Genomic DNA, 26,399 nt, shown 5'->3' on the forward strand with positions numbered 1-26,399 from the left:
TTACAAACTTCCTCTTCTAGGGAGACTAAGTTCCTTCTGTGGGAAAAATACAAACAGCAAATCAATCAAGCTGATGAGGACAATCAGGACCAGCCTGCTTTGGATCAAGTAATAACTGTGCTGTATTACCAGAACTCCAGGTATAACATTGTCCCCATATGCCTACAGCCAACAATGTTACAATTTGGATTTTACAAGAAGCAAGAGCTGCTGAAATACAGAGTTATTCTGTAGTGCTCTTCTAATGTGCAGATAGGAACCTCACTGATGTCAATAAACAGTACACAACATTCCTAAATTCCCACTTCTTATCAACATCCCCATTAGCTCTGAGAATATAGCTGGCCTGGTATGCTGGCATTGTGTTTATGACTCTTATTATCACAACATTAAGACTATCTGTAAACATATTTTATTTTATAATTAGTTTTTAAAAGCATATTAAGCGTATTAGTGCATATTAAGTGAAGCTAAGAATTTTCTTCACATTGAACAGATACAGTACATGTATTGTACAGTTTTCACAAAGATGTTGGATGTAAATTAGATATATGATATAGAATTCAATTTTTTAAAATGCTTCTGTTTCAAATCAACCTATTTACTGTATTTTTATGTTGTAAATATAATATTGTACCACTAGGTGGTAACATTATCCTGCTTGACAATCTTGCAATATAGATGGGTAAAGATTAATAGTGTTCTGAAACCAGAGATATTTGTGGTAAACGTTTACTACAGAAAAAAACCCAATTATTCTACTTTTTAATCCCTGGGGAAACTTACCTATTTAAAGTAATTCTGACATCTCATGCAATTTTATTTACCAGAGTGCCTGCTGAGTTGTTGTTTCAGCCATAGCTAGTTATATTGGTCCTCTGAGTCAGTATGGTTTACACTGCTGTTAATTCGAATGCACGTTTCGGATCAGCTTTGCTCTTTCCTATTAACATGTGGAGGCAGCAAACCATTTTATCTTTGGGCTCGGGGTTGCATCCAAACCAGGATTCATGGTTTGTTTCACTCTCAGCAAACTATAATCTGTAGGCAATGTTATTGTTTCCTCCACACACTAACAAGGTGGAGAAAAATAGCTCAAAAAGTCACATTCACAATAAAGCATTAACTATGCTGACGGTGGCATGTAAACTGAGCTGGCAGTAGCTCTCTGGGATTTCATAGAATCATAGAGTTGGAAGAGACCACAAGGGCCATCCAGTCCAACCCCCTGCCAAGCAGGAAACACCATCAAAGCATTCTTGACATATGCCTGTCAAGCCTCTGCTTAAAGACCTCCAAAGAAGGAGACTCCACCACACTCCTTGGTAGCAAATTCCACTGCCGAACAGCTCTTACTGTCAGGAAGTTCTTCCTAATGTTTAGGTGGAATCTTCTTTCAGACAGTCTTTGGCAGTCCTACCTGAAGATACCGAAAGTGTGAACCTAAAACCTCTTGCATTAGAAGCATGTGTTTTACCCCACTGAGCTACAGCCCTTAACCTTAATTTCCATATTCTCTTCATAAATTCTGATTGCATCCTGTAACAGTATAAAGGTGAAAATATTCTTCCAGCTCCTTGTGCTTAATGCTAGGGCACCCTCCACCTCACCCTACCAAACCACAGAGGCATTCATTATGCTTTGAAAATTCTGTATGAAGGAAAGCAGGCATCAGCAGTTGGAGGGCTGAACCAGTTACTCTTCCTCACTTGGAAACAGTTTGACTTTATCTGCTCAAACCTCACTTGCTGTGGATTTCTTGGATTTGGGTAGGTACAAACTGGGAATTCTGGATAGTCAATTATCTGTCTCCAAAGTACAATGACATGCAAAATCTGTCCTGAATATCAGACTGTTGGTGATGCAAAGCACTAGAAACTGTCCTCACAATGTGTGATGATTAAGGACAATTGAATTAATTCATCTCTTCCCTTCAAATGTCACTTAAGAAAAACTTGGCAATACTTTACACAGCTATATATTCATGGATATCAGTAGGAATCACAGCAGGGAAATTAGTATGCCAGCCTAGCTAATGAAGCATTTCAAGTTTGGAAGCTGCACATTATTGGTGTCCCTGCTTACTCATAACATTCTGTATGTACAGATAATATGAAAGAATAAGGTCTTTTGCAAGTTAAGAAAAAGGTTTCCATCTACTTATACAGAAATGACAACCTAATAAATATACTGTCAAGCTGTGACCAGCTTTAACCCTGGTAGTAATTCTCCACAGTTCAATAAATCTATTCCTAAATGTACTAATTATGTTTAATGGTTTGTCTCACATAAACCCCTGCATACAAATTAGAAGGAAACATGAAAGCACAGCTGAGTCAAGTGTACTGTCCATTTCTTAAGAGTACTCTGGCTCTCAAAATACAAATTTAGATTGCCCTAGATACTTCAGTCTGGGTGTGTTTTAAGGTTGTAACAACCTTACAAATGTAACTATTTGCACAAAATACGCAGGTGGTTTTGTGGTCTAAACCACAGAGCCTAGGGCTTGGGGTGAGCTCCCGTTGTTTGGTCCTAGCTCCTGCCCACCTAGCAGTTCGAAAGCACGTCAAGTGTAAGTAGATAAATAGGTACCGCTCCGGCGGGAAGGTAAACGGCATTTCCGTGTGCTGCTCTGGTTTCACCAGAAGCGGCTTAGTCATGCTGGCCACATGACCCAGAAGTGGTCTGTTAACAAACGCCAGCTCCCTCGGCCTATAGAGCGAGATGAGCATGCAACCCCAGAGTCATCCGCAACTGGACCTAACGGTCAGGGGTACCTTTACCGTTACCTTTTACTATATAAGTACTAAGTCCCAAGCTATTTAAATACATATAGATAGAAACCAGCACTTCGAGCCAGTATCATTACAGTATTTAAGTATTGGTGAGATAATGTTCTCCATTGCCAGCCCCACTAGTAACCTAGCAGCCGTGTTTAATACTAACCGAAGCTTCCAAATGATATTCAGTAATGGCTCCACATGCAATGCACTGTTGGGGGGGGGGTTCCAACTGAGAAATCACCAAGGCACACATGACTAGGCTGTCGTTGTCTAGGAAAGGTCACACTTGATGCCCCAGGAACAGTTGAAAAAAGGCAAGTACCATGGATTCTACTGGGCATCCAGTGACAATGGTGAATCGGTCTGTACCTCCAAACAGATCTTTCAGCGGGAGAGCAATTACAGATGGAGCACCACTGCCCTGATAAAACAAGCCATTAAGTTTCACTTTATTGGCCCTCAAGCAGTCCATTAATGAGCCCAATTTAGAATCTCCATGGCCTCCCTTAAGTTTGATAGAAGGAGAAACAAAGCTGGGTGTTAGAAGTTAAGTGTACCAATCTCATTTCATTCCGTGTTTTCTGAAACTGGCCATTCAAGGAGGGCTGGAACCACTGAAATATAGTACTCCCATCCCAAACCCAGGCAGAGCTGCCATTGTCAAACAGCATCAAAAGCCACCTAAGGATCCAACAGAATGGGCTTGGGATTTAATATATAATACATAAGAATGACATAAAGTTCCTAAAATGAAACCAGATTAAGACAGCTCCAGAATATCAGATCATCCAATGGTGCCTGCAACAATCACTCACTCAAGAATCCTTCCCAAGCAGTAGAACCAATATCAAAATAGATTTCCACATACTGATTTAACACACAAATGCACCATGTGAGGGCACTGTGTGTCAGCTAATCCTTATCCCTACAGAGGGCAACCTTGGCCTAATTTCATGTGGGTGACTAAGGTGGGGGGATAAAGCAGAAAGAGGAGGAAGTGTGGCAGAAAGAGTGAAAAGGGGATCCTGTGTGCTTTTGACTTTGACCCCACCTAATTTAACTCTTGCTCTCCCCACTACTGGTTCAAGTTACCACGGAAGGACTGTGGCCCTTCCTACCTCATAGCTTCTGTGAAATTATGCTTAATTTACTAATTGGCCCAATAAAAAACATTTTCCTTTTGAATCAGAAGGTTATGTTAAGATTCAGCTGTATTAAATTTTCACTTCTCTCACTAACTTTAGCGCAAGATTTCAATGACTACATCACATTTAAATGTTTCTTCCTTGTTACACTTCAGACTAGAATTCCCAAGCTGCTAAAGGTGCAAACCTCAATGACATAGCATACAGAAGCAATTAATCAGTACTACCAGGCAGCATTATTATTTTCTTTTGACAAACCACCGCTTGTTGGCAAAAAATGTTTAAGAGTGTACCAACTGGCATTTCCCTACTATGAAAACATATTAACAGCTCATATTTCCAAGTTCAACAAGAACACTTGGTTTTAAGCTTATTTATTTTGGGAGAAGTCAATATTATGTTTCAATGTGTGGTTATTATGAAAGAACACAGAGGGTTCAAATTACTAATTCTTCACTGGTCACCATAAAGAGTATTTTATTGTGCACCTATGTTCATGGAGCAATCACAGCTCATGGAGCAATCCAGTATTCAGACCTGCTTAGCTCCTAGAAAAGCAGAAATTCCCACCCCCTCACCAACTACTGCAAACTTCACAAATGTTGGGAAATTAGAACAAAAAGGAAACCACTCATTTTCACTATATCTTGTGAGGCTTAGGAAAGCAAGCTGTGTTTATACTGTAGTGTTCTCAGAAGAGCATTACTTGATCAGTATCTGGCTTTGAAAGCACCAACAGGCATCATAACAGCAGCAGAACCATAGTACACTGATGCCTCACATGATAATGTTCTAACCCCTCTTTATGAATATGAGCTTTTAGAAACCACTAGTAGAAACAGTATCTATATTCTACAAAGAATACAGTACTTGAATAAGCATACATTCATCTTGAACAAAGCATGCTTTCCAAGACAGGGCATGCATCAAGAACAAATACATCATCGCTGCTGCTACAGAATATAACCAAATCCAGAAACAAACATGTCCTAATTTAGTCGCCCCTCCCCTTGGTATGATATAATTATTAACTATGACTTCTCATTAAAGTAAAACTGCAGTTTACTGCTAAGCAATTTTGCATATATACAAAACAATGGTAAGAATGTGGTAAGAGATCGAAACTAACAATACGAAACAGCAAAACATGCTGTTGCTGCCCAGGAGAACTCCCCTGCTTGGGCCCTGTTCCTGCCACTCACCATCTGGCCCAGAGTGGGTCCTGACAGGCCTCATAAGAACAGTTGCCACTGCTGCTGTTGCTGCCCAGGAGAACTCAGAACAGTGCAGAGTTCTTTTTAAAATGTTTTTAAAATTTCTTTTTTACCTTTTAAAATTCTTTTTGGTGTGGGGGGGTGGGATGGATGTTTAGTCGGGTCTGGGAATTTGTTTAATTTTGTTACGGTATGTTTGTAATTTTTACTGTTTTTTGTTTTTATATAGGTTTTATTTTGTTTTTAAAGGGAGGGGTCAGGGCTGCCTGGGAGTGGGTTCCACAGGAGGGGATGCACTGGGACAACCGATCTTAGTGATCATGGGTAGGAGGAGGAGTTACGCTAAGACCAGATCATGTCATTACCAAGGAGGCAGGTTTAGTCATTGTTTGAGGACTACCCCTGCCTCCGGGTCTGGTCTTGACCGAACGGATACTGGAATCAGCAAAGGAAACCCACATGACCTAAAGGTACTGCTGTGCAATGCCAGATCAATGATTCATAAGACCACTGCCATCCATGACTTGATCTGGCATGTGTAACAAAGACTTAGTTGGAGGAAGCAGATGGGCCTGTCCTTGCCTCTGCTTGTCCACTAGGTTTCTCTTACGCACAGCAACCCAGGCCTTGTGGGCGGGGAGGGGGGGTTGCAGTGGAAATTATTTCACAAAAGTTATGAACTTAGTGGGTGTTTTTTTTAAAGTGTATTGTGTCACCAAGAAGCCACAAAACCCAAAACAATTTGAGATTTAGGGAATTCTACATATTTCATGACAAACAGAAGTGTGGCCCCAGCTGCATGTTCTTACACCCCACTGTAATGAAGCCTAACCATATACAACTTTTTTAAAAAAAAAAACAAACCAAACGTTTTCACACCTGAGTCAAACCTTTAATTTTAAGCTCTTCAGAGCAGAGTAAAGACTTGCCTTCTTGCAACAAGAAAAAAATGCCATGCATACTGATAGTGGTATATAAAACATTAGTAAATTAGCACTTTGCTTACTAAAGCCCAGTCATGATAGGTTAGAAAGGTCTTATCTGCCTATGAATATACTGATGGTTTGGATTCCCCTAACATTACAGAGGGGACGTTGCTGAAAGTATCTATTTGTCTGAGCTAAAAGCCTGGTATTGAGAGCTCTCTATCAGCCTTAATTGCATTGGGACAGAAATAACTTGACTCCATGGGTATTTGAGGCACAAATAAATTAACACGTGCTAAGTCCATGTCTAGCCTTCTGTATCATTTCTGGCTCCAATAAACTCACAAAGCCATTTGAGCACCTGTATAATTGATCCTGATAGACTTTCATTTTCAGAAGGGACATATCATACTGTGCACCAGTTGCCATCTCCAAGCATTTTTCAAGAGCTGTCCTATACTGATGTCATTATATAACAATCAGATCAGATATGATATTATATGAATGACACCTGCCAGGCTTGAAACACCAGGTTCTCAGCCTTGCAGACATGATGGAGCCATTATTTCCTACATCTTCAGCTGATAAAGCAAATCCCCCTACTCCCCCCCCCTTTTTATCTGTGAGCATGTGAATGTGGTGGATTTGTGAAAAAAGTATGCCCATTTCCAGCCATACCTAGTTTGACCCTTTAAAATGCCTTAATTAAAAGACAATGTTCTGTTCCTCAAAGCATTGCTCATAATCTCTAGTGCCCTCTCTGTACTGTTCCACAAGGCTCCATTTAGGGATAAGGGAATATCTGCTTGCTCAGCTGAAGCGGATCAAAGACTTGATGGGTTTTTTCAAGTGTTTGACCTGAACTCTTGAGCAGACCAATTTCTCCCTGCATTTCCCCGACAAGAGAAAGAAAAAATACCTAATTAACTTAAGGAAGAGAGGTAAACAAACAACGGAGAGAGCACAAGCAGCTGTTGTAGCCAGACTGTGGGTTTTTTACGTAAATATTAAATTTTCTGATGCAGAAAATAGTAGTCACTGTAGAAAAAGACTAGCTTTCTGTGTGAGTGAAAAACATATCAATCTGGATCTAGCTGCTAATATGTGGATAGGGTGGGTAGTATGGATCCTGGAAGATGCCCTCAAAATACTGCTGCCATGGCAGGATTCCTATGTTATCGACTACTGCTTTTTGTGAATAGTTCTGTTGTGCTTTTCTGCATATCCTTTCCTTTGGAGCTCACTGCTTACAATCCTCCTCCATACCAGCCACGTCCAATTTCATGCTAAACTATTCAATAGCGTACATTCACGAACCACATATATATGTACCTGCAACTCAGGATAATACAGCATCTGATGGAGCAGAAAAGAAGCCATGAACACGTATGTCATAATAAATCTGTTAAGTCTTTAAAGTGCTGCAAGTCTGTTTTTTCTGCAAGAAACTAACACGACTTCCCCTCTGGAAATCAGTTCTACTGAATAGATCAGCATGAAACTAGACATGACAGGGCAGCCAAATTTCTCTTTACCTATCAGCCCAATTCATGCATAAAGCAAAAATAGCAGTCTCATTTTTACATCAAAGCGAATGCACAAATATGGGATGGCAAACTCTTCCTACCTGCCCTCACCGTACCTCTCCATGCTCCATTGCACCAGACACATTTCTCCAAGTTTAGCTCATTTCTGATTTCTAAGACGAGAGCTCGTGATGAGACAAGGGGAAGGAAGGGGAAAGGCTCACCTCGTCATACCTATGCTGATGCTGTTCTTATTGTACATTCCTTGAGACAATGGTGTAGAAAGTGATTGACAAACTAATAATAATAAAATAAAGACTCTAAAGATCCATGGAATTATGTTTGTATGTGTACACACATACATGTTGATTCAGATATAAGATTACATTATCTTCTCAGATTAGCTTTACTAAAGTCAAGCTCCCTGCAGGCTTGGGCAAAACAGTTGGTGAGCCTCTGTACAGCTTCCTCAGAATGCACTGTCAAAGCTGCATCATCTGCAAGCAAGCAATATCTTTCACTTTTGTCCTGGCAAGGTGATGTGCCAGGTTCAACAGACCCGTCACTCCTCGAATGAAAGTACACACCGCCTTCAGCCAAGCTAAAGGCATATGAGAGCAACAGGGAAAAGAATATCTGAAAGCAAATTGGAGGAAGGCATTCAATGTTCTTGTGGAACAATGCATTCATTTTGTAAAGCTTAGGTGGGCATCCTATCTTGCTGAGCAGTGTAAAGAGTCCTTTTTTGGCTATGTCCTTTTGGGTTGGGGGTGCTCAATTAGGATCATTTGTATAGTGATAAACCATGGTTTTGTGTTTCATCTGAACTGGGCCAAAGAATTCTAAACATGGCTTTCTGCTTTCTTTTTCTAAACTATACGGTTTTATCAATCTTTAACCTACCTTTTACAAAGAATTATTTTCACTGCTACAAAACAAGGAACCAGGGAACCAGGCACAGGACTTTCTCGGTAGTGGCGCCCACCCTGTGGAACATCCTCCCATCAGATGTCAAACAGGTAAACAACTATACTACTTTCCAAAGACATCTGAAGGCAGCCCTGTATCAGGATGTTTTTATTGTTTAATGTCTTACTTAGTTTTTATATTATGTTGGAAGCTGCCCAGAGTGGCTGGGATAATCCAGTTGGATGGATAGGGTATAAATAAATTATATTATTATTATTATTATTATTATTATTATTGTAAGTCCCATCAGAAGGCACAAGATTCCTGCAAAGCAGGGAGGTTGGATTAGATGGCCCTCAGGGTCCCTTCCAACTCTACAATTATGTGATTATATGAAAGTTAACATACCAATTTAATCTAGTGATTTATTTATTTTTGCACACAATGTCCAAGATGCCTGCCAAGACAGTCTGAAAACTATACAGTCTGCACTATACCTGCATGGAAAGATATACAGTTAAGCGCATATTGGAATTTTTAGTTTTAAGTAGAGGGGAAAGCACAGCATATTCCTATCCATATTTACACAAAAATAAGCCCCACTGTGTACAATGAGTATTTCTTCCATATAAGTCTGTATGGGACTGTACTCTTAACCATCTTAAGGTTTAATTCTCAAGTGATGGATCTTTGGTTAATGCATCATAATGAAAACATTAATACTTTGTAATTCCTCCTTAGTTAATAAAATGTTCAAGGGAATTAACTTCTGTGAATGATCATTCTACTAAGCAAACCCCACAGGGCAAATTAAACAACTACAAATGGGTAATTAACCCAAGTTGCAAGTCAGATGGTTTCCAGCTATTCCTCATGAGAGCACGTTACAGAGATTGGTAAGGAGTCTCTCTCTCTCTCTCTCTCTCTCTCTCTCTCTCTCTCTCTCTCTCTCTCTCTCTCTCTCTCTCTCTCACACACACACACACACACACACACACACCTGATTCTAACAGAATTTTGCCTTCCATTGTAATGCATGATTTGAGTCACTTCCAAGAGTCATATTATGCTCTGGGTTCTGCACTTATGGGACAGGCAGTTTATGCTACATTCTGGGAGGGGTCAGAGTTGACAATCATCCACCATTTAGATGGCTGGCCAATAAAGAGAACAGAACGATGGCTTAAAAAGCAAAAGATTATTCCTGAACTGTATTACCGTAAATACTTCATCTCAAAATATGTTACTATTGTAAGTTTATTCTGTGAAAAGCACAGTCACATCTAAACAAGTTTTTTTTCTCAGGCTGGTACTTTGGAGACATAGCTGACACATTATAAATAGCAAACCAGCTTGCCAGAGCTTGATTTGAAAAGCACTTACCTTAATCAGCTCAAGAGCAAGGATATTTATAATGGCAAGATGGCGATAGCGGCTGTGACTGCACTTTTGTGTTTCCCTGCAGGGCTGGCTGTGTTTGCATTTTGTTTTGTGCTCAATTTGATTCTCTGGGGAGGAGTAATTGTTCTTTTATTTATCATCATTGTCTTTGGTTCCATTTATTATATGATTTTGCGACTGCCGTTTTTCTATTCCTTAGCACCACTTTTTTTCCTTCTCTCTTCACCTTCAGTGAGGCCTGTCTAGCCAAAACAGCTTTTTGTAACTGAACGCAGGAACCATTATACAGTGTACCTGCTTGTGCCACCAAGAGCAACATAATAGTTAGAAAAGCATATTTCATCTGCTGAAGAACTATGGTTCCACCAAAACTACTGAAAGTAGTATATTAATATATTTAGCTGCAATATGCTGCAAGCAAGTACCTGCATTACAGCTCTTAACTTCAAGACAGTGATGATAGAAAATCCAAGATCTGCAAGCAAAGAACTAACTGTTGGGTCTCTCTGGGATCAAGCAATGGTAATTATCATCATTTTCTCAGGAAAGCTAATGAGTAATTCTGTTTAACAATGACTTTGTTAATTATTTTGTTTCCATTTTGTCCGCAGACATTGCTTTATTGTCCAATATTTTGTCCATCTTAAAGTTAGTATTTGCAATCAGTTGAGTTCTCTGCATTTTCTTACTGTTTCTGCAGGGCACATTATACGGCTGGGATCCAAAGGACACCTGAGGGCTTACATATGCCCAATAGACTTTTTTTTTCCACTGAAAAACAGCACTCTTGCAACAAACACATCATTCAGTTTGAAGTTTTTCAGATGCAAAAGTGATAGGTGTTATAAGGGGCTGAAGTTCAAGAAGCTCAATCCCAAAGCCCCCTTGCAGTCCTATATTGTGTTCTATAACTGGCACAAATCTGAGTTTGATTATGCTTTTTTGCTGCTGATTTTTAGTTTGTATGTTTTAGATATGGTTTTTTGGAAATATTTAAGATATGGAGTCTGAGCTTCCAACTCTAGGGCTACACTTACTATTAGATGACTGTTTGAGTCAAATAGAAAGGTTAAGGGATTGAATCGCCCAAATCAAAGAGCCATTTAAATCCAATAATTAATTTAAATATTCTTATTTTATCTATTAAATGAAGACAGGCTTCCTATCTGAAAATATTAGTGCAACTCTTAGGAAAGAATGAAGAGCTCCCCATCTGTACAAACAATTACTGTTTAGGCAAGAAAAGCATTAAGCAACCAAGACAGAGCAGGATGAGGTTATATGAACTTCCTTGAATAAGGAGCATTCCTTTAGGATACATTTGGAACAGATTTACAAAACTGAATTATGTTGACTGTGGGACAAACAGGAACTTCAATAATATTACCCACAAATATTTTGGAAGCTAGTGTTTACTGTATTCACACAATTTCCTGGATAAAATCATAATCTTGAAATATATGTCTTCCCTTTCGTAGAGTTGCATAAACTTTTTTCTGACTTGCTTTTGGGTTGTATGCCACTATTATTATTATTAATTTAGCTACTGATAACCCACTTTCAAATTTCAAATCCCCTAACAAATGGCAAAAATAACCTTCAGTTAAAGAAAACACAAATAATGACATATTTTAGTTGCAACTTTTACTCAAAGTAACGGTAACTGTTATGACCCATCAGAAAAAATCCATATTAAAGCTATATCTTTCTTAACCAAGCCATCACAAAATGACACTTATCTTCTGTGATTCTACAGAACTCTTCACCAAGTAAACAAAGTGGGGCTGGGGAGAAAATGTAGAATACAGGAGCCATTAGGCCAGGCATCCCCAAACTTCGGCCCTCCAGATGTTTTGGACTACAATTCCCATCATCCCTGACCACTGGTCCTGTTAGCTATGGATCATGGGAGTTGTAGGCCAAAACATCTGGAGGGCCGCAGTTTGGGGATGCCTGCATTAGGCAGTATCCACCTAACAAGGGGTTTTAACTGGCTTTTGTATTTCTAGAGGTGGAGAATCAGCTATTGAGTGTTTCTCTCTCTCCAAAGACCCAGGTGCAACTGGAAACCTACAGAGCCTCATTTAATGATCTGCAATCTCTGTCCACAATCCATCTTAAGACTTTTACAGATGCAGATTCATTACTTTTACCAGCCAACATTTTTCCTCTCCTGCTTTATTAACCTGATGAAGAGTTCTGGAGAATATGAAAGCTTAAATTATGTTGTGCCATTTTGGTTGACCCAATAAAGATATGGTCCTAAAACAGATCCGTTTCTTATAGGTCAGTTACCTTCACTTTTCATATAAAAGTGATAAGGATTGTGGTTTTCTTTTAGATACTGAACCAGGTTGAAAATATATTTCCAATTCACTTCAATTCATAAATGGGTATTACTTCCTGATGTAAAGCAGTACAAGAAGCCTATTAATACAAGAATTAACACATATATCCCAGACATGTACAATCCAGTTACTTCAAATGTTCTCTATAGCCTTCCATGCTAAAGCAATTACCTCTCCTAGCCTCTCCTAGGTATCTGAAGAAGTGTGCATGCACACGAAAGCTCATACCAAAATAAAAACTTAGTTGGTCTTTAAGGTGCTACTGAAGGAATTTTTTTTATTTTACTTCGATCCAGACCAACACGGCTACCTACCTGTAACCTCTCCTAGCCATGTAACTGATGAAGGGCAAAAAAGATCAGTACAGAATCCATTATCACCTCTCTGCTATGCTAATCTACGTGCTATACTTATTTGAGCTTCAGTGATATTAAAAGAAGCAAAATCACATTGTATGCAAAACAGTCTAAAGGTAAAGGTAAAGGTACCCCTGACCGTTAGGTCCAGTCATAGACAACTCTGAGGTTGCGGCGCTCACCTTGCTCTATAGGCCGAGGGAGCCGGCGTTTGTCCGCAGACAGCTTCCGAGTCATGTGGCCAGCATGACTAAGCCACTTCTGGCGAAACCAGAGCAGCGTACGGAAACACTGTTTACCTTCCCGCTGTAGTGGTACCTATTTATCTAGTTGCACTTTGACGTGCTTTAAAACTGCTAGGTTTGCAGGAGCTGGAACCGAGTAACGGGAGCTCACCCCATCGCAGCGATTCAAACCGCCGAACTTCCGATCGGCAAGCTCAAGGCTCAGTGGACCACAGCGCCACCTGTGTCCTGCAAAACAGTCTGACCATAACTCCATGCACTCAAAGCCTCTATCCTGAACATCTGACTCCAACCTTTCTATAACTTAAAGTGATAAGAACATTCAAAGTTAAATAATATTCTACATATAGTGATGCAATTTTACCACAGTCTTAAATCCCTTTTTGCAAAGGCAAAGAAGGAATTGCATAGGGGGAAAGTTTGGTGATACTCAAAATTTCAATTTGTGATGCAGAAACATTTAGGTTATTATTTTGAAAATGATATATTTCTGCTAATGTTTCTCTTCTTTTGCTTTTTATTTTATTTCCCCCTTCCTCTCTTCTTCCTCTCTTTATCTCTGTTGTCCATTTCTTTTCTTTCTTTCTTTCTTTTTTGTATCTTTTGTAGTTGTATGGGGTCACGAAGAGTCAGACACGACTAAACAACAACAATTGCATTATGAGAAAATCTCAATTAAAAAATCTTACCATAAAAAATAGAAGAGAAAAGAGAAAATGACATACTGTATTTCTAAAATCTAGCACTATCCATCAAGCTGACTTTTTAATAAGTCACCTTTTCATCCTGAGAATTGAATAATTCATTTATTGAATAAAAGAAAAAATAAAAGCATGAATTATTAAATTGCATGTAATTTTTACAATGCAGAATACCTAGAGGCAAAGAATATACCAGTTACTTAGGAGCTCCAGGACACTAAATGTTTTCTATCTTTCACATATTTAGGCATGAGAACTTTGGTGGATTACAAAAAAACATCAGCTTTGTTGTTTTATGTGTTTTCATTTTTCAGCTTTCAGGTTTCCTGGGGGTAAAAGTTATAGTAACATAAAACCAACAACAGGTTGCCATGATACAAAAAAAAACCCAAACTAAAATGCCATGCCAGGAAGGGGATGAGCTTTACAACCCAAACTGTAGGTAGTAAGTACCTGTTCCTGTTCTGCTGCAGAAAGAATACATAGGAAGGATGCGGAAAACACAATAGTGTTTCAACTTCCCTTTGTGCAAATTTAGTTACTTTGTTTGCTGCAAATCATAGTTCATAATTCCATTTTAAATCACAAACCATGTTTTGCTCTTGCTCTCTAAAACCAGGATCAACCTAGTTTACAAACCTAGTTATGCAGGGCAAGGGCAAACCATGCTTCAAATGTTCAAATGTAATGGCAAACTATACAGTGGTACCTCTGGTTAAGAACTTAATTCGTTCCTGAGCTCTGTTCTTAACCTGAAACCATTCTTAACCTGAGGTACCACTTTAGCTAATGGGCCCTCCCGCTGCTGCTGCGCCGCCGCACGATTTCTCTTCTCATTCTGAGATAAAGTTCTTAACCCGAGGTACTACTTCCGGGTTAGTGGAGTCTGTAACCCGAAGTGTTTGTAACCCAAGGTACCACTGTACATAAGAAAAAAGCTAAATAAACACCAATGGCTGCACAAGAACAGTGAAAAGGGAAGCTTAAAGAGCAACACTGCTTTTACTGTCACACCGTCAATACACATTAGCTAAAGAGAGATAATATTCAACCCAAGCATGGCCATTTAAAAAATAAATAAAATACAATTAGAATCAATAAGACTATTGCTGATTTTATTCTGAATTATTTGATAAAGTAAACCTTAAAGGCTTTGTCCAAACTGGTATATAGCAATAACAATTGTCTCCATCCTTCTTTCATGTTGGACCATTCTGGATATCCAAATTCTGCACCCTCTTGCCCTACCTCCCTCATCTATCAATAATCAGGAAAGGGGAGGATACAGAAACCAGTATCAGCAAGGCTAGCTGACCCAGTGGATAATGGAATAAAGGATCAGAGGGTGAAAGCAAGCCATCTACAGTGTCCACATTTTTGTTTTTAAACTGGAACTCTACATATTCCATGTACTCTATAGAACCAGCAATAAATCAGTAAATTGTTCTCTAATCCCTTCTGTTCATTGTCTATTTAATACTATAAACATTACATCATATCCAGAGTGAACAGCAGAAACAAGATCTATATTTCATAATATTAAAACAAGCTGACAATCATGTTTTCTTTGAACATCAAGAGAATGCAAATAGAAGGGCAAAATGCAAGATATTATTCAACTTGGACAAAAGCAACTTAAGACATTTATGAAGGCCAGTAAATGCCATAAATTCAGTGAACAGAAGCCAATTATTGGAGATCTCTTACAGATACAGGTCATCTGCCAAAGAGCTATCTACTTAATACTATGCATCAGTTCAGCAAAGTTGACAATTGCATTTTCTTCTATTACATTTTCATGACTCTGAGATAAGTATATAGCCTTCTCTTACTTTAGCATACATGCTTTCAAAAAGATCAATAAACTAATGTACCTACTCAAAGCAATAATTACAGCTGACCAGGAATTATTTAGGACAGAAGGAAAATAATTCATTTAGGAAACAAATACGGACAGAATGTTTTTAAGTAAGCAATCCAGTCCTTACTCCAGCTGTACAAAGGAATAATATATTTAAACACTATGCACGTATACTTCCAGATTTATGACTTGTTCAATATACATGAGCCTGCATGCCACCCTGGCTAAAAGCAGGTCAAATGTAGGCATAAACTCTAGCTATTTTCTAACTCTAGTAGGGCATTGACAGTGTGTAGTCGCTGTGCTCCCTCCCACTTTTCCTGTTAATGTGAACTATGGTATAGCATTATGTCTGCACCAGCACTTATTCGTTTGCTTTTAAAATCAGGGTTAGAAACCAAGATTAAAGCTAATTCTGCACATTTGCGTACACGTAACCAACTGTGTGAATTATTAGTTGGCTGGATTAATCTAGCTGTCAACTGCTGGCTCTCAGGAGTGAACGGACAAAGGGCACCAGGACAGGAACATAGGCGAGATAAGAGTTCAAAGGTTGTACTATGAACAATTTAGTAAGGATCTACACATGTTGAGTTGTAAGAAGCTTCTTCCACAATGACTATAAGCCATAACATATAAAACCAATTATAAAGGCCCTCTTAATCTTCAACGATGGTATCAAATTAGTAAGTTGACAAGAGAGACAAACAGGACAGGCGAAGCAGCATAAAGTTACGGTATATAGATTTATAAATATATCATAAAGTTATATTAAAAAGAATACATAAACATAATGATATTTTACTTTACAAATGTCAGCAATATCATAAAGTTGTGTCCAATGTTGTGTCTCCACCCATCCTGCAGCCATCCACACACCCTCAAAATCTTCTCCAGAGGGTTGGAGGACCCTCCAGAGCAGATTTTGAGGGTGCACATAGCGCTGCAGGGGGCATAGCTGCCAAGTTTTCCCTTTTCTCACGAGGAAGCCTATTCAGCATAAGGGAATTTCCCTTAAAAAAAGGGAGAACTTGGCAGCTATGGCAGGGGGCAGGAAAGGAAAAGAATAGGTCTAAAACAGCAAGTGAACCATAAAGGAAAGACTGTGGAGTAGAAAGGAGCAATGCTACATAGTAAGCGGAAGAAAATGTGGGTCAAAACATGTTATACAGATCTTATCTCTAACAGAAGACATAACAATATGCAGAACTTATACCTAATAGAAGATGTAACAATATCTAATAGAAGGAGAGGACTATCCACTTCATGTTCAGATTGAAATATTTCCATAGGCATCTTGATGGCCATTGTGAGAACAGGCCTTTAGACTGATCTAGCAGGGCTGATCTGTTAAGTAGTTTCTAGCATCTCAAAAAAAGAAAAGAAAAAATTGGTATTTTAATCCCTGTTCTAACCTGCAAGCAGATTCTATCTTTAATATTTGTTTTTAGTGTTTTATTGTTGTTTAATAATTATGGTTTTGAATCGCAAGCTGCCTTGAATAAACTTTCCTGTAGAAAGGCAGGGATAAGTGGTAAATTCCTAACGTACAATTTAGTCTTCTCTCTCCCTCATTACTCACAATTACTATCCAAAACAATAGCTCAACAGCATGGATGAATAGATAGATGATAGGTAGGTAGGTAGGTAGGTAGGTAGGTAGACAGAATTTAAAGTTGATCCTTGGGAATAAAATATTGAAAGATAAAATAATTCATTGGGAATTATAGAAGAGAGACTAATGTGCTTTAAAGAACAACTACATCAGTATTTTCAGTGTCCTTATTCCTCTTCTACCCTGCAAATGGGTTCTCTCTATCTAGTATTAAATTACACCCCAAGGGCACATTTTCATTCAGTTTGTCATGTTGCAGATACAATAGCCAGTACACATAAACAAGCATTACAAATGAAATATTGAACATAAAAAGAGCAGTATGTATTTATCAAGATTCATGGCAAATCAATGTTTGCAGCATAACTAATTTACATTTATTGTATTCAACTCTTAAGGCAATGTGTAGGGCATGTTTTTTTCTTAAATCAGTCCCATGGGTGTTACATTCCATTCCATGTTACAAGAAGCTTTAACAAAAAAGATTTTATTACACCACTCCATCATCTGTCTAAACTTAATCAAGCACAACATTGCTTTCTGCAACTCTACTGTACTCTCACATCCCCAAGGGACTTGACTCGTGCTAGTCACTTTGGAAGAAATATAGCAGCCCAGCACGCCCAATTTATTAAAATTTACAATTGGGTAGTCACCAGTACTCAACTGGAGCATGCTGTTGTCATGTGGCTGGTGGGGGTTACTCCTTTTTACAGCTGAGTACAAGGGATTATTATTTTTAAAAGCAAATATTTAGAACATCAACTTGAACATGGGGCTTTCTTGGACGTACTTTTATGCCAGCAAAGTGGGAAGCAACAAGATACTGGGAGGGGGGTGTTAAATATATACTTCAGTACATTTGGAACTTCCACCAACATTTTAAACCAATTATAGGCATAATTTCTTCAGTAAGGTAAAGGTACAGAGACCCCTGACCATTAGGTCCAGTCGTGACCGACTCTGGGGTTGCGGCACTCATCTCGCGCTATTGGCCGAGGGAGCCGGCGTACAGCTTCCAGGTCGTACAAAGCTGCTTCTGGCGAACCAGAGCAGCGCACGGAAACGGCGTTTACCTTCCCGCTATTTATCTACTTGTGCTTTGAGGTGCTTTCGAACTGCTATGTTGGCAGAAGCAGGGACCGAGCATCGGGAGCTCACCCCGTCAAGGGGATTCAAACCACCGGCCTTCTGATCGGCAAGCCCTAGGCTCTGTGGTTTAACACACAGCGCCATCCGCGTCCCAGTTCTTCAGAAACCATCTCTAAAATGGTGGGATGGAATCTTGTATGCCTCTTCCGGGAAACTCTTGCAGCCAAGCTGGTGCCAAATGTATTGTTCCGCTTTCCTTTAGACCACATCAGTGAGGCAAGGGGGGTTGGGAAGCCCAGGACCTCCATTCACACTGCCTGGGCTTGCACCCCAGAGAGGTCACTTTGGGACTGCTAACATAACAAAAACAAGGGAGGTAGCAGTTATAAGTTATGGGCCTCTACAGCCACAGCAGGCATTGTGATTCCTCAGTGGTTAATTTTCATCCCTGGAGGCACATTCCATTGTCTTTGGAGACAGATGCCAACAATACAAATACTATTTGATGCAAGAGGATCAGAGTGGGTAAGAAATTAAAATACAATAAAACTATCAGGGAACTGCACAATTGTGTGTCAAAAAAAAGTCATGCTTCTGAAACACAGTCAATGCTATAGAGTATTTGACAAACATATACAGCAGAGGAGTTTCAAAAATGTAGCAATAGTATCAAGAATGTTTCTCTATGCCCACAAAATGACAACTATGTATGTGGGTGTTTTTGTCAAGAGGCATTTTAGTCAATTTCAAGGCTGTGAATAGAGGGAGAGGGATGTCACATATACTGTACAAGGGGTTCTTTTTAGTTTTACCTGAACAAAATATGCAAATGCAGTATCTCTCCCTACCCCCACTTTTATTCTCTCTTGATTACTCTTGATTACTACCATTTCCCCAACCTTTGGGGGGGGAAGGGGGGTGAGCTTTGTGAACTTGCTGTAACAAGACAACGGGAAAGGAAGCAATCATTCCATCTCAAACCTTTATTTTTGTTTTATTTGATGTATCCCATCCCAATAGGCATGTGGATTACGGGTGAGTTACAAAGGCTCTTAATAAAATAAACCTCTAACAAGCTCCTACATTTCCTCTAATCAAGGGCCTCTCCCTAACAAAGCAAACTCTGCTCTTTCATTCACTACCTGTCATAGCAAAAGAAAAGGGGAGGGGAAACTACCTTTGACTCCCTAAAGCCACAGCAGTTCAGTCAAGACAAACACATAAGCCCAAGATCTATATCGGAGATAGAACCTGGGGCCTTTCAGGTGCTGCTGTACTACATCTCCAAACATCCCTTGGCCATGCAGACTGGGCTGATGAGAGTTGGGAGTTGAAAAACTTCTGGAGGGCCAAAGGTCTATATAAAAGGCAATAAACAACAACAATTTGGAGCTGTACAGAAGGCAGACCACTAACTTATGAAGATAATTCCTATCATGTCCAAATAAGGGTGTTAAGCCTTTATCCGAAGAAGGGTGCTCAAATATGAAGAACACAGGCTACTACAACAAGGAAGCATTCTCTCTGCCTGGAAGAGAGGGGTGATACTAGAAATAAAACAAGCACTATAGTTCAGAAGCTTGAGCCAACTCTCATTACGAAATGCAGTCTTGAAACAAGTTCCTTTCTTTTCTTACCTTCCCAATACTATGATCAATTAAGACCTATAATGGTTATTCATTTTAGATCGATGTCCTATTTTGTTCATTTTAGAGTATTAATGAGAAACTTCTACACAAGAGCTTTTTCCTCCAACTACTACAGTCAAGTTCCAACTGATTTCTTTTACATCACATCTCATTTGCTGAAACATGCCAGACAACCTTCATCATCCAAGCTATCATCTTATTGAAAACCCAAATAATGTTACGAGAGGAGCTCATTTGCCAAAGCAGCATCTGGTCTACTAAACTAATCTGATTGCAAAAGAGCAAGAAGACCAGGAAAATGAGTCACTAAGCAGCTTGATTAAAATAAACTGAGGACTGTTACCTTTTCTCAATCACCTAAACTTTGGATTTATGGCTGTGCCATCTCAGTTTCCCTTCAAAGCCAGCCACTCATTTCTCTCAATAGCAAATATACAGTATCAGCAATTCTGACGACTGATTATTAAAAGTAAATTCAAAACACATCCACTGACTGAACAAGAACACACAATATGAAGTACAAAAAGCAGAAACTATCTTCTATTTGGATTTGGATTTGTCAGAAGACTTAATACTATGAATCCTCAGATAAAAACTGGCAGGATAGTGGAGTATTATGAATCACAAAACATGTCAGAAATGTAAATCTACTGAATAGGAGATAGACACCAAATAAATTGCTCTAACAGGAAAAAGTGCAAAAATTTCAAGAAATTGCCACTAGACAAATAAACACTTGAGCAGGGTTGCTATTCATTTATTTATGCAAGCTTGTATATCCCACCTTTCCTCCAATAAGCTTGAAGTGGCTTACATCAGAGGTTTTCAACCACAGCTCCCTTGACCAACTACATTCTTTTTGTGGCACCCCTTTCCTGCAGAGCTGGCAGCCCCTCACCCCTTTTTGAACACCCTCCCTTGTGGAGTGTTCCTTCAGCCTCCTCTCTTCTCCACTCTCCTTGTGAGCCACAGCTGCTGCCCTGGTCTCTGAGCTGCCCCTCCCACCCCAAAGAGAGGTGCCTCCTCCCACTGCCCCACAGGGGCCTGGGAAGCACCCCCTGGCCAGTCCCAGAGACACCATTTGCCTGGGGAGCTTGTAGCCAGGGTTGCTGCAACAAACAGCTATGCACGCCTTTGGGAGGAAGAGACATGAGAGGGCATCAGAGAAAGGGAGGGAAGGAAAGAGTGACAGAGGCCAGTGTTGCCCACGGCAGCCCTGGCCATCATTCAAGGCACCCCAGGGTGCCACGGCACACTGGTTGAAAACCACTGGCTTACATGGTTCTCTTCCTCTATGTATTATTCTCACCATAAGGCTATGAGGTAGGTTAGACTGAGAGATGGTGACTGGCCTGAGGTCACCCAGTGAGCTTCATGGCTGTGTGGGAATCTGAACACTGGTCTCCAAGGTCCTATTCTAACACTCTAACCACTACACCACACTGGTCACTGTAAACAAGTTGCAAGAAGAGACAAACACTGCACTCCAATACAAAGTTAGATAGCATCTCTAATGGGAGGTACTGAATGGCTGATGCTCCTGCAGGACATGATGCAAAGGGGGCAGTTTTACAATTTATTTTGTTGTGTCAACTTGTCAAGCACAGCACCAGGGCCTGTAGCGCGTGCACACACATACACACACACACACACACACACACACACACACCCCTCTCCAGTAAACAAACAGGATCCAGCACATCCATTGCAGCCTCTGCAATGGTATTTAACAAGGAAAATATTAAGCAATGAAGTTGGAGTGGGATGAGGAATAAGAACTATCTGACAGAAGAGATACGAACTATTAACCAAGACCTGTTTTCACACTACAGTTGCTATAGTCATACCTCGATTTAAGTACGCCTCAGTTTGAGTATTTTCAGTTTAAGTACTTCATGGACGTGTCTGGAACAGATTAATCCAGTTTCCATTACTTTCAATGGGAAAGTTCGCTTCAGGTTAAGTACGCTTCAGTTCAAGTACTCCACGGACCATCTGGAATGGATTAATCCACTTTCCATTACTTTTAATGGGAAAGTTCGCTTCAGGTTAGGTACACCTCAGGTTAAGTACAGACTTCCGGAACCAATTGTTTTTATAAACCGAGGTACCACTGTATACTGATGTTGCTATGCCATCTGTACTAATCCTGTTAGTCTGCTTCTGACATCAATCAAGGCAGGAATTAGCAAAATTCCCATTTGAATTGGGGGTGTCAGCATCACTAATATACGGTACCTAACAGAAAAATTCTTTCTGGAAGTACTTGTGGGAGGCCAGGACAATGGGAATGAGTCCCTTCTGAAAATAAGCTAGGGAGACTATGAATGTGTCATTTAAGATGTGTAAGACAATGGATAAACACCTGCAAAAAAGGTTGTGGCTAGTAAACCACACCTTGAAGCAGAGGATCAGAGTAGATAGACCATTTCAGTCCTTACCAGACACACATAAAAAGGGAGTACCATGTAACATTCTGATCTCTTCAGTCCTTTTAAAATAATAAGCAGGGTTGACAACAACAAGGTTGATAACCAATTTCTGCCTCTAGGCATCAGTTTTGCTAAGCAAAATGCATGCTGCCTTCCTGCGAGATGCTCTCTCTCATTAAAGTGACAAGTGAGATTTCTTACATAGCGAAGATGGATAGCAGAGCAAATTAGAAAAAGTCAGCTTTGTAGCATGCTGGCAGCCTATTATGCTGCCAAGAGGGAAAACTGGTTCTGCTATAGACTAGGGATTTCTGGCACAAACATGGCTGCATCTGGGGTGATATTAATAGAAGTGATATATCCCGTTTCTCTAACGGCCACAAGGATTCAAGCAATTATTCTCTGGCAGTACTAACAGAGGCTACCAAGGACCCTGTTGACTATTTACCACCACCAAATTGGGAGTAAAATAACCAAGCCCATAACATTGATACAATATGGTGCAGATGAAAGGATAGAGAATAAAACCAAACATTAGTTTACTCAACTTATTTTCCGCATCAGCAAAACACTAATAAAGACTTTTCCTAATAGGTTTTGCTTTTTAAACACAATCTACGCAAATCAAGAGCAACAAAGCAAGTGCACAGTATTACTTTAAAATGCAATTTAAAGGACTGGATAAATCAGAAGGTCATCAGAGAAATCCTGCACAGAAGGCTTTCACTGATTTCCTACTCACATTATTCTTCCTCTAACTTGTCAGTAGAAAACTACTTACAAATTATAAACAATAAATAAATAAAATGCAAGGAATTTGGGAGTACCTAAAAACTTGATAGGCTGTACTTAGAAGAAGCTAGCTGATTAAAAGAATAAAATAAAACAGAAATCTTAAAATCAACTTGAATGATTACCGTCACACTCTTGCAAGCATCCATATCCCAGTAATCCCAATCCATTTTTGCTATGTCCTTTAAAGGTGATTTTCACAAATTTTGTCCAATCTCCAACATTCTTCCTGTGCACATGTTTAACAGTAAACATTGCTTGGTTCAGAACTCATCATTTAGCACAAGAATAAGGTGCAATAGCAAGCCTTGGAGTTGCTCATCTCCCATCTCTTTGTCTTCTCCTCTGGAGCAGTCACAACAAATTTAGAAGCTTTCACTTCCAGTATAGAATAACTGCAGTTTATATAGTTTGATTGAAACAATTTAGCTTCAAACCATGATTTACAAAGGCAGCTTGTGTTTGTTTGTTTGTTTGTTTGTTTGTTTGTGTTTTAAATGGCTAAGATTAACTACAGTGGTACCTCTGGCTATGAACTTAATTCGTTCTGGAGGTCCGTTCTTAAGCTAAAAGTGTTCTTATCCTGAGGCGTGCTTTTGCTAATGGGGCCTCCCACTGCGCGTGCGATTTCCGTTCGCATCGTGGGGCAAAGTTCGCAACCAGGAGCAGCTACTTCTGGGTTAGCGGAGCTTGTAACCAGAAGCGTTTTTAACCAGAGGTACCACTGTACTGTTAAAGCTTCAGGCAACACATTAAAATTTAGCTAATGGCAAATGGAAGCAATAGTTTCTGAATTCCTCCTTGTGACTGTTCAGAAGGATGAGCCAGAGTCCATGAACCTGAGACTTGACAGGGTTTCTCCATATAAAGTCAATGGCATTTGGATATAATGGTGAACTATGGTTTATAGTGACACTACTTAGTCTCATGAGTTCCCCTCTCCTCCTCTGACACAGCCACAAGAAATAGATTGGAAGATGTTGCTTCCATTTTCAATTAACCACAGTTTAGTTTTATGTCAAAAGCATGAACTATATCTTAATCACAGCTTGAATTTTGCTTGTTTCAATCAACCATAATTAAAACTAAACCACAGTTTGTCCCAGTTCAGACATAACACTCAACTGAAGCTACGGTAGTTAAAAATGGAAATGAAAGCTTTTGCTCTCCTTATCGCTGCCACCCGGGGGAGCAGGCAAGCCCTAATACAACAGTTTAGCCTTATATGCAAATGCACTTGTGACTACCGGTAGGAAACATTATAATTTTTGCAGTGGGTCAAGAAAACCCACAATTTCAAACAATAATGCAGCAGTGGCAGAACAATTCAGATTTCCATTAACCTCCTTCAGTCTCCTGCTGGCCATCACGTTAAAGGACATCAGTGCAAAGCTTCCCCTTCTGTTTGAGCTGACCCATAATCTGTTGGAACCTAAATTGGACCCGCTACCATCACGTGACAGCACCGGGCTCAATCCTGACCCAATCAATTTGCCAGCTCAAGGCTTGCTGTCCATGCACCACAGCAGGGTTGGATATGCCAAGCTTAGAAGGGCTGAATTTGCATTTTAATAATTCATAAACTATAGTAATGGGGGGCGGGGTGGGTGTGGATGTGCCTGATCCCCAGGGTATTTAGGGCCTAAAAATCAAGACACTTTAACTGGCACTACTCACTCCATGTAAAAGAAGAAGAAAAAAGCTGACTAAGTGCATCCAGGCTGCATTTGCTTTTAACTGTATGTTTCAAGGATACAGGGAGAGAGAACAGGAAATTTGGGTTAGCATTCTGGCCCCTAGAATTATCTGTCCACAAAGTATGAAGGTCATTGCTCTCAAAGTTGAGTCAAATTGAAAGAGGCAGATCATTAACTTTGGAGGCTTCTTTCCCACTCGGAAAAACCCATCTCTTTACTTAGAGGCAGGAAAAATTAAAAAGTATCAAAAGAAACAATTTGTATTTTCTGCTTCAGCACCTTTAAGTACAGTACCCATCTCAAGCACAGACATATTCACTCTTAGCAATCCAAAATGGTTGAATTGCCTGCATTAAATGCCACATCCTTGATACAGATAACCCCTATAACGGCAGAAGGAGAAATTGTTTCAATGAATCAAGTACGTTAAAAAAACCAATTTTGGACCTATGGCATTACTAATGACATAAGCAAGTTCCTCTTTTCCATGACTGCATTGGTCTGAAGCCTCTGCTAGAATTAAAACACTCTCACTGGTACCCCATAATCAGAAAGTATTTGCATTACCTGACTAAATTTTAAAGTATTAACATGATAAAGAGCAACAAATCTATATTCTGCCCCACAGCACTGTCCTGCTATGTGATATTTTCCCCTCTCCCACTTTTCCCTTCTATTGGGCATCCTTAAACCCTTTTTAACAAAAGTTTCTTTCAAAGCTATATATTCCCTTTAACTAGCAATGAAATAAACATACAGACTTGCTATATCACAACACTTTTAGCAGTTATTAAAATGCTGGATTAAACAAAAACAACTGGGGGGGGGATTCACCTAACAAGCTCCATCAGCAGAAGCCCTGTGCAAGACTTCTACTTGCACAACAGGGCTTCCCCTTCTCTCCTCCCATGACCCCCAAAATTGGCTCAGGGAGGGGGTCAGGGAACCTGCAGAGCAGCACACAGAGGGGGAGGATAGCAGGAACCATTCCTTCCAGCAAACTGCAATGCTTGTTCATCATAGTGTGACATTGAATTCCACCCTGGGCTAGTTTTAGCTATTAAGGCCTATGACAAAGCAAGTCATAAACTACAATCCTATGCATGTTTATTCAGAAATAAGTCCAATTGAATTCAATGGGGCTTACTCCTAGGTAAGTATGTAGAGGATTATAATGAGGCTGCAGTCCCATAACCTTGATCTGATTCTTTAACTGCCATTTAAAGACTACCTTACATCTGCAGCAACCCATGCACACACAAAAAGACTGAGGAATTTGTACTGAATTGAACTAATGAGTGATATTTAGGAAACATTTTAAAGCCATTGTTTATTCAAATTACCCAACAGACATCCTAAGCACTTGGATAATCTTAAAAACATAATGGTAATTAAATATAATTAAACGGAGAATGCATAGACAATCAGGAAAAAATTAAGAAGCCTAATCTTTAGAAAAGAGTACTATGGCAGTCCAGATAAATACACTTAGCATTTCTTGTGCCCAGAACTAGCTGTAGAAATGTTTTAAATAAACCATGGCATTTAATCCGAAAGTTATAAGATTTCATTCTATGTCCAACTGTAACCTTTACGTCAAGCCTGTGCCTACTTGTATCACATGCCAACAGAAAGGTTTATTCAGTACATAAGTAGTATATTTAATGTGTGTTAAAATACTTCTCTGGCCTTCAAGAATCTGTAAGC

General features: G+C 39.6%; 1 protein-coding gene across 5 annotated transcripts in view; it reads right to left on the reverse strand.

Moving 5' to 3' along the window:
• The window catches only part of MAST2 (microtubule associated serine/threonine kinase 2), a 143,644-nt gene that overhangs the window by 80,547 nt on the left and 36,698 nt on the right, over positions 1–26,399 (reverse strand). For all 5 annotated transcript variants that reach the window (XM_035133526.2, XM_035133527.2, XM_035133525.2 and 2 more), the window contains one exon: positions 5–36. In XM_035133526.2, the coding sequence (XP_034989417.1) occupies positions 5–36 (32 nt within the window). The remainder of the gene's footprint in view (positions 1–4; positions 37–26,399) is intronic.

Source organism: Zootoca vivipara, chromosome 7, assembly GCF_963506605.1.
Source record: "Zootoca vivipara chromosome 7, rZooViv1.1, whole genome shotgun sequence".
NCBI classification, from domain to species: Eukaryota; Metazoa; Chordata; class Lepidosauria; order Squamata; family Lacertidae; genus Zootoca; species Zootoca vivipara.